Source organism: Micropterus dolomieu, linkage group LG01, assembly GCF_021292245.1.
Source record: "Micropterus dolomieu isolate WLL.071019.BEF.003 ecotype Adirondacks linkage group LG01, ASM2129224v1, whole genome shotgun sequence".
Lineage (NCBI taxonomy): Eukaryota > Metazoa > Chordata > Actinopteri > Centrarchiformes > Centrarchidae > Micropterus > Micropterus dolomieu.
Genome location: NC_060150.1, coordinates 15,575,355 through 15,584,975, shown reverse-complemented (window position 1 = coordinate 15,584,975; position 9,621 = coordinate 15,575,355). Strand labels below are relative to the sequence as shown.

At 36.4% G+C, this 9,621-nt stretch overlaps 1 protein-coding gene across 4 annotated transcripts in view; it reads right to left on the bottom strand.

Annotated features, from left to right (window-relative positions):
- The window catches only part of acadl (acyl-CoA dehydrogenase long chain), a 13,147-nt gene extending 5,580 nt beyond the window's left edge, over nt 1–7,567 (bottom strand). For 2 of the 4 annotated variants that reach the window (XM_046048680.1, XM_046048690.1), the window contains exons 1-5: nt 6,531–6,674; nt 4,694–4,861; nt 4,338–4,475; nt 4,087–4,251; nt 3,926–3,992 (exon numbers count right to left, since the gene is read on the bottom strand). In XM_046048680.1, coding sequence (XP_045904636.1) covers nt 3,926–3,992; nt 4,087–4,251; nt 4,338–4,475; nt 4,694–4,861; nt 6,531–6,598 — 606 coding nt within the window. In that variant the 5' untranslated portion in view covers nt 6,599–6,674. Of the gene's footprint in view, nt 1–3,925; nt 3,993–4,086; nt 4,252–4,337; nt 4,476–4,693; nt 4,862–5,776; nt 5,919–6,530; nt 6,675–7,326 lie in introns of those variants that run through there. The other 2 variants (XM_046048708.1, XM_046048701.1) reach the window with 2 other exon arrangements.
- Between the last annotated feature and the right edge of the window lie 2,054 nt (nt 7,568–9,621).

The window sequence follows — 9,621 nt, the reverse complement described above, 5'->3', positions numbered from 1 at the left end:
GTCACCAATGACCTTTTAATGTCTGCTGATGAAGGCATGTGCTCAGTCCTGGTACTCCTGGACCTTAGCGCTGCTTTTGACACCATTGATCACAACATCATGTTAGACAGACTGAGGCACTGGGTGGGGATCTCTGGTACTGCCCTAGAATGGTTTTCATCCTACCTGTCAAATAGGAAGTTCTGCGTGTCTGTAAACAACTATGTCTCTTTGTTCTGTCCAGTTAAATATGGTGTGCCTCAGGGGTCGGTCTTAGGACCCATTTTGTTTTCCTTGTATCTGCTTCCCCTTGGACATATTATCCATAAACATGGCATTTCTTTTCATATTTATGCTGATGACACACAAATATACTTGCCCGTCAGATCCACAGACCCTGGAATGCTGAGTTCACTTAACAACTGCCTTTGTGAAGTTAAAAAATGGATGTCAAATAATTTCCTCCAACTGAACTCCGACAAAACAGAAATCCTGGTCATTGGGTCCCAGCAGGTGGCAAACCAAATACTGCCATCTGCTGGTTCCCTAGTAAATCACATTAAGCCTGTGGCAAAGAACCTTGGTGTTTGGTTTGATAGTAATTTAAATTTCGAGCAGCACACCACAAAGCTTGTTCAATCATGTTTTTATCAACTTAGAAATATAGCAAAAATTCGATCTATGTTAACTTTTAAGGACACCGAGACCATTTTACACGCCTCCATCTCATCACGCCTGGATTATTGCAACAGCCTTTTCACCTGTTTAACCCAAAAATCTATTGATCGACTCCAGACTGTCCAGAACTCAGCTGCCAGGCTTTTAACCAGAACAAAGATATATGACCACATTACTCCTATTTTAGCTTCATTACACTGGCTCCCAGTATGTTATAGAATTGACTTTAAAAGTCTATTGATTACTTTTAAAGCTCTTCATGGCCTCTCGCCTTGTTATATTTCTGAACTTTTAGTCCCATACACACCAGCACGTACCTTGAGATCCTCGGGCAGAGGTCTGCTATCTGTTCCAGAGTCTCGACTGAAAACTAAAGAGGACAGAGCGTTTGCTGTCAGGGCCCCGAGGCTCTGGAACAGCCTGCCCAAGGAAATCAGGTCAGCTGAGTCAGTGAACTCTTTTAAGTCCCTTTATTTTATCCCTTTTTATTTTATTCTATTTTACTTATTTTATATTTATCTTAAACGTGTATTTTAGTCTTTTCAATGTTTTCATGCTTTTATCTTGTATTGTTTTTGTATTATTGTCTCTTGGGTATTATTGTCTTTACACTTGTTAAAGCACTTTGTAACTTGTTTTTGAAAAGTGCTCTACAAATAAAGATTATTATTATTATATGCAATGAAGAATAGTCTAAAACATCTTTAACTTTATACAAGACCCCAATACTTTTACAAACTTTACTCTTAATATAATCTATGTGAGCATTCCAATTCAATTTATCATCCAAAATAACACCTAAAAACTTTATCTCATTAACTCTATCAATATCAGTTCCTTCAATTCCTATTCTTACATTTTCATTCTTTTTACGATTACCAAAAATCATGTATTTTGTTTTCTCCCAATTTAAACAAAATTTGTTTTTAATCAAACCATTTCTTAATTTTTACCATTTCTGAACTTACATTTTCTGTAATTTCTGACAGATTATTTCCAGAGTAAAAAATGTTAGTATCATTGGCAAACAACAAAAACTGTAATATTTTAGACACAGAGGTCATTAATGAACAAAATAAAAAGTAATGGGCCTAAAACGGACCCTTGTGGAACTTCACATATTATATCTTTTAACTCAGATTTTTGACCATTAATTTGAACAAACTGCTGTTGATTGTTGAGATAACTTTTAAGCCATTGATGAGCTGGACCCCTGATGCCATAGTTGTATGATTTTGACAATAGCAGACTGTGATTTATGGTGTCGAATGCGAGTTCAATTAATGCTAAAGCTGTTGATCTTTTTGCTCTAAAGCCATATTGTTTTTCAGTAATTAATTTATGTTTTTCTAAAAAAGTATTTAGTTTTTGAGCAAACCACTTTTCAAGGATTTTAGAAAACTGAGAGAGCAATGACACTGGTCTGTAGTTGTTGAAGTGATGTACATCTCCATTTTTAAAAAGTGGAACAACTTTATCGACCTTCATCTTCTCAGGAAAGACACCCGAATGTATAGACAAATTACAAATAAAAGTCAGTGGTTTAATCATACAGTCAATGGTCCTTTTTACAATGGTCATGTCAAGTCCGTCACTATCAGTAGATGTTTTATTTTCACATTTGCTAACAATAGACAAAATTTTATTTTCCTGAACCTCACCCAGGAACATGGACTGCATTATTCTACTTTCCATTCTACAGGTAGCATTTTGACTTTGGTTAGATGTATCAATTGATTTGGCAATATTTTCCCCAATATTAATAAAAAATTAATTAAATTCATTGGCCACATCTATGCTATTATTCACAACAGTTTCATTGTACACAAAATATTCAGGTAACTTTGTATGTTGTGAATTTGGTTTCATTATATTATTTAATATTTTCCATGTTGTTTTCATATTTCCTTTATTATCTTTCAATTGTTTATTGTAATAATCCCTTTTAGTTTCTCTTAAAATTGTCTCAGTTTATTTTTGTATGCTTTGTATTTGGCCTCACAATTGGGTGTCCTATTTTTTACAAAATCTTTATACAATCTATTTTTCTTTTTGCATGCTTTAATTAATCCTAATGTCATCCAAGGTTTATCACTTTTAGGGTGTTTCTTTGACAACTTTAGTGGGCAGCATTTATCATAGCTATATATATAAATGTTTAAAAAGGTTTCATATGCTGCATTCATATCAGTCATATAGACACCTGACCAGTTCTGTTGTGAGAGCTCACTCCTAAAGTAATTTATTGTTTTCTCAGTTCTCACTCTAAAGTATGAAGGCTGATGTGAACTCTTGTATATCTCAGGTTGCGTGTCATATATGGTAAAAACAGGCAAGTGATCGCTTAAGTCATTTATCAGTAATCCACTTTGAACAATTTTTTTGAACATCATTTGTGACAATATTATCAATTAATGTGGCACACGAGCTAGTGATTCTGCTAGGCTGTGTAATTAGAGAAAAAAGAGATCTTGTATACAATGCATCTAAGAAATCTGAAGTAAACTTACATTTAGATTGATTGAAAAAAATCAATATTGAAATCACCACTTATTAAGAATGTTTTGTGGTTATTCTGTGTATCAAGTAATTGTTCAAATTTGTCCTGGAAAATGTCTATTTTGGATCCTTGAGCTCTGTAAATGCAAGCAGCAATCACATTCCTGTTTTTTCCCATGTCGATTTCAACAGCTACACATTCAAAGATTCCCTCGATTGCAACAGACATTTTTTCAACAAGTTTGCATTTCAAATGACTATCGACATACAACGCCACACCTCCTCCTCTTTTTTTCTTAGAAAAACATAGAAACCTAGACTGTGTAAATGATACTGCATCCCTTTGCTCGGGGCCAGACGCCCGAAGCTGTGTTTTAGTACCTCTGTTTATTCTCTTTTGTTAATAAATTCTTCAAAGACAACGGTTGGTTGTTACTCAATTATTTGCTTAATCCCTCACAAGCAAGATACAATTTCCACGACACATAACAAACAAGGGGATTTAAAAACTTTTTTAAAAAAGGGGGAAAAAAAGTGGGGGATAAAAACAGGCAGGCATTAAAACAAATTTAAGAGTAGCAAGACTTAAAGGACGCCCATGACCTCCTACTGTCTACCAGAGTTGTTGTAGGTAAGAGGAAATGTCCACTGAATTTATGCTAGCAGCAGGCTCGTCTTTTTTAGTTTGTTTTCCGGACTTAGATGCCATTATGATTGGTCGAGTTTATGATCAACAGATTAAGGGTCTGTGTAAAAAGGAAAATAGTACCTTGTTGCCATTGAGGATCCAGTCGCTGCCATCCCTCTTGGCGTACGTCATCACGCCTTGAAGATCACTGAAAGGATAAAGGTGACGGTTCATCAAAGCTACACTACGTTAGCGGCATGCACGTTGATTATTTGATATTACATCTACACTTGAGTCCTGACCTGCCTGCTCCCTGCTCTGTCATGGCAATGGCGCTGATGCATTTCCCAGCAGTCATCTTGGGGATGAAGCGTTCAATCTGTTCCTTGCTACCATAGTTGCTGATGTAGGGCATAATAATGTCGGAGTGCAAGGAGAAACCCGGGCCTGTGCAGTTGGAATACGCTCTAGAGGACAAAAACAGATCTCAAAAAAAGTTAGTGTTTCATCTCAGATATGATTAATTGTGTTTTTAATTTGGAGGACAACTCACTGCTCCTCCCACATGACAGCAACAGAAAACAGATCTCCTCCGATGCCACCATGCTCCTCTGGTATCATTAGTCCCAGCAGGCCTTGCTCACCAGCCTTCTCCCACACCTCCCTGCTCACCTGACCCGCCTTCTCCCATCTAGAATGAGGAAAAAAGGATCATAGTGAGGCGGGGAAAGACTAAAAATGAAGGTTTAGTTATAAATATATTTGTGTCATTGTGTCTCTTTGTGGTTGTTTTGTGTGTCTGCGTTTGTCAAACAAAACATTCACTTCAAACACAGGCTCTGGCCAAGGGGCCCCCTGACCCCCGGGCCCAGTAGTCCTGTTCAGAAATCAAACCATGCTTCCACCTACTCTTTGTGATGTGGAATCACTTCCTCCTGAAAGAAGCGCCGGACACTTTGTCTGAAGAGATCATGGTCCTCGTTGAAGATCCGGCGGGTCCCAATGTCCATAAGAGTCTTGGCACTAGAGGTCTCTGAACGGATCGGGGGGACAGGCTTAACCGCACTGTGCTGCAGCCTAGGAGGAATTACAGAAATTCAAAATTACACTTTTCTTGAAAGCCAGCAAGTTGTTGATTTGCCCACCCATGACGAATAAATTCACATTGGTAAAGCAGCAGGAGAAATTGGGAAATGTGATATTAATTTTAAGAAGCAGTAGGATTGAAACTAATGATTATTTTCATTATTATTTATTCACATATGTGTCAATAATTTTCATTGATTATAAAATATTATACTAAAAATGAAAAAAGTTAATTATAGCTTCATAAAGCCCAGCGTAAAGTCATCATGTGTCTTCTTTTGTGCAACCAACAGTTAAAAACCTAAAGAAATTCCATTTATATATAGAGAAGAAAATATAAGAGAAAAAAAGCAGCAGGTCCTCACAGTTCCAGTCTGGAAATTGTTTCTGCTCTAGATGTATAGGCCAGCAATTTGATTATTTTACACAACTACAACAGATTGATAAGTTGATGGTTAAAATATCCTGCAACTTTGAGAAGTTAAAGAGAATACATTTAAATATAGTTATTTAAAAATAGCTAAAGCAAAGATGTTCACATTGAATACTACTACACAATTTGAGAAACTGTCATACTTTAACTTTTTTGAACACAATTTGCAGCTTCTGATTCAGTAGTTAAGGGGATTCTGTTATGGGAAACTGAGGAAGCTGAGCGAGCGATCCTCAGTTTTTTGCACCCCTTACTGCTGTGAAAGAGAGACATTTTAGTAAAACTTAAACATTATGCGAAACCCACTTTCAAATTTGTATAACCTTTATCGTAATTTGTGAAAATCTGAGAAAAAGGGGAGATTTCTCTACTTTCCCCCCCCTCACATCAGACCAGGTCCAGATCAAAAACCACTGTATATACACATCTGCATAAGAGAAAAGGATTAACATTAATAGCCAATGGTAACTTACATGGTGATCAGCCTCCTTTACCTGTCATGGTTGTTTTCTTGTTTGTTTTTTTATTGTAGAAAACACTTAATGGCTTATTTCAACAACCCGAAACATAAAACGGTGTTTAAACAGTATTAGATTACAAGAAAAGCCAAAAGAAAACAGGTAATTGTGAAGAAGAAGATATGAAAGGAAGCATTGAGGCACCTTTCCTTAGCTTTTAGAGAATTCGAACAGCTCTTATCATTGGCTGCCACTGAATTACTTCCGGTTCACCCCGCTCTCCACTTGTCCACAGACAGGTCAAGTTACAGTGTTTTTGTGAAAAAAGCAGTGACAGCCTTGTGCCCCCTTTCGCGGGGGTTGTTTTTACAAAACCAATAGATCTGGAGATTTTACGAATTTGAAAGTGGATTTCAGTCAGCTTTAAGGCTTTGCCTAAAATGTCACAACAGTAAGTTTCCCAAGGTTTCCCCTTAAGACAATTAATTTAACGTTACACATTGTTTGGATTTTCAAATTCGACCTTTATCTGTTTTAAAAGGGCAGTGTGTCGAGGGTTGTTGCGACCCAAGTCTACAGCTGCACGTCGATTCCAGTCAACAAAATATATTATCAGAGTAGTCTAGTCTACAACTAATTCATTAAACAATGTGTTGGAATTTCTGCCTGTACAGATAACTCTCGTAGCTACTGAAACATTTGTTCATCTTAAAAGAAACAGGCTCTTACTTGAAAAACACACAAAAAAATTATTAAAGCTGTGTTTCACCTTGCAGGAACCGCAGAGAGTCCTTGCCCAGAAACATTTCTCAGCCCCAAAAGACAAGTTCTGATCATTTTTATAAACTACGGTCACAAACTAACATGGGAAAGACCCAAGCAAACAAGATAAAGGTCGTCTGAGTGAGATTCACTTTATAGCCAGTCAGTGGCTCCTCCTACAGGGCTACTGCAACAGTTAGGCTACTTAAACCATAAACATTTGCTCTGTGTTGCAAAGTAAATACCTGCAAGTAGGCCTACTTTTTCTTGGTTTTAGTTCTGTTTGTTGACACTATATTTCATTTAGGCTACATGTAATTTAGTTCAAATGAAATTAAAATGTGACTTTGAGGGGAAATCTTTGCATAAAGCAACAATACCACACTGTGAAAAATGCTCTCTACACGTAAAAGTATGTAAGGATTATGATCAGCAAAATGTACTTAAGGTAAGTTCTCATTATGCAGTAAAATGTTTCCTGTCAATGTTTTACTATTGTATTTATTATATTACAGCTGCATTAATGCGTATGTTGCATATTACTGCTATAGATGTTTAAGGTTGATTTCATTTGAACTACTTTATATCCTGTTGGGTCTTTAATCTACAGCAATGCATCATATTCTGTAAGATCATCATATGTTTGTAACGTCGCTGTCCTGCTGCAACGTATCTCTAAAAAGTCAACTTCCCGTGAGATCAGAAAAACAGCTCTGTGTTCTGTTTTGTGATGATGCGTTTTGTAGCTGATCCAAGGGGGGAGTGTGTAGGATAATGTTCTCAATCCATTAATAAATACTTACATTTTCAGTTTATCAGCATAATTCAAATAAAAAAAAATCTCCCAATTCGGAGATACGTGGTTTTCACTGGACAGGAAGGGTATGAAAAATGTAGACCTAATCTGAGAAGCAAGACTAGTAACTACAGCCGTCCTACAAATGCAGTGAGTCTGAGGTGTACTGAGAAGTACAAGTAGCCTACCTCAGATTTGTACTTCATTACAGTACTTACAAGTAAATATACTTAGTTAAATTCAACCACTGTATAAAGTATTCCCACTCTAGAGGAAGGTTTTGTTCGCGACAGCAGCAGCAGAGTGAGACCTCTTTCTCTTATTCTTTTAGGGCAAACGTCTTCCTCTACTAAACCCTGTAAAGGTAATCTGCTTTACTCTGACCCCTATTGGTAGGAAGACAGTTGTTGCGGAAATGACGTGTTGTGTTAACAGAAATTATTTCTGCAGAAAGTAAAACATATGTGATTTTTCTTCTGTTCTTTTTTCCCCATAAAAATAAATAATCTATGTGTGGTGCAAAAATTTATCTGTATTTTAACGAGTCAAAATGAGAGGTTTTGATCTTTGCATGTATCTTTTATTTTGGCATATGCAGATCAATAATATGGAAACTTTATTGGAATAAAAATGATACAATCTTTCATTACTATATACATGTATTTCACCACATGTATGTGGTGGCAGAAAATTGTTTAAATACAACATCCTGGCTGTTCTTAAAAGTAACATGAACTGTGTGATGCTGTGTAATAAAAGTGTGTCCACAAGGGAGCAGACTCTCTCAGATCTTTGAACTCGTCTGTCCCTGGCTGCAAGAGTCCTGCATTAAATCCAGAAAACCACTAGTATAATAAAGTTACACAGTGGGAAAATGTGTTTGGTAAAGCGTGTATATTTTTTTAAATCCATCGACTACTGAACTGTCCTTGGCAATAATTTTGATCAAAACAATTAAATATAACCACTGTTGTCCCTCAGCGTGTTGTCAATGTACAGTATTCGGAACACAAGTCATTAACAGCTCTTGCTCTCTACTACAAGTCTAGTGTGTTTTTTAAGTTTTGAAAGATTACGTTGCCTACCTTTTTAAGACCTTGAACACAAGTCCCTAAGTTATTTGATATATCTGACACCCTCCTGAGATGCTTTTTAAAATGTGGGAGCCCTGTATACCAGATACATTGTCTATAGTCCACATCTTGAATCTTCACTGTCTATTCCTCTGAGTTTTTTTCCTATTTACAAATTAATGTATGAATTATGTAACATGACCTCTTGCATTTGTTCCGTTTGAGATCTGAAATGATCCCCATTGATACTGTAAATGTATTCTTTTTACTTCTGCAGTAACTTGTATTTATATTGGCATTATGTATGTGTTTAAATTTGCCTGTTTGTATGACCTTTGGTGAGGAAAATTAAAAATAAATATATATTTGTAGCACTTTAAGTGTTCAGCACAAATCATTAAACACAGAAAGCAGTAGTAACAAATACCACAACCACATTTTTCTTTAATCATGGACTAGTTTTAGCAGGATATTTCAGTGTTCTGCACTTCTAAGCAGACAACTAAACTTCACCTTAGAGCTACCTTACATAACTTTTGCCTAAGATCAGCCACTTTGACTACAAGTAGCAAATGCAAAACAATGAAACCTGCTGAAATGTAGTGTAACATTAGTACATTTAAGAAGAGTTACAGAGTGCAAAAAAATCTCCCAGTAATGTCTGTTACCCATTAATATCTACCTAAAGTTTGTAAACATTAGCTACCATCTGCTGCCGGTCATACAAGACCAATTAAGGCTGTAAGGCAGCAACTCCTCTGAGTGTACTGAATACAACATTTCTAGGATCCAAGATCTGTGTTGGGCATCTAACAGTGTCCATCATCAAAAGAGCCCAGCATGTGCCACCTCAGGAAGTACAACTTCCTCAGGAAGTGCTGATCCAGTTCCACACTGCAATCATCCTGTCTGTTCTCTGTACATCTTAAAATTTACAGAAACCCTTGACATTGTATGATGGTCATTGATGCCTTATATATTTATACATATATATATTGGCTACAATATACACCTACTTGTATCTTTATAATAGTTCCATGTTTACTTTTACCTATCTTTGTTCAGCTTGTTTTTGTCCACTCCTAGCTTACTGTAAATTATTCTTGGAACTGTGTGTACTTTTATAATCTCACTTTAACTTTGACATCCAAGAAGATTTACTGTTGCCCTATACTAAAGTCACATCTACAACTGTATATGGGCAATGAAAGATCAAGAATCAGCCCAGA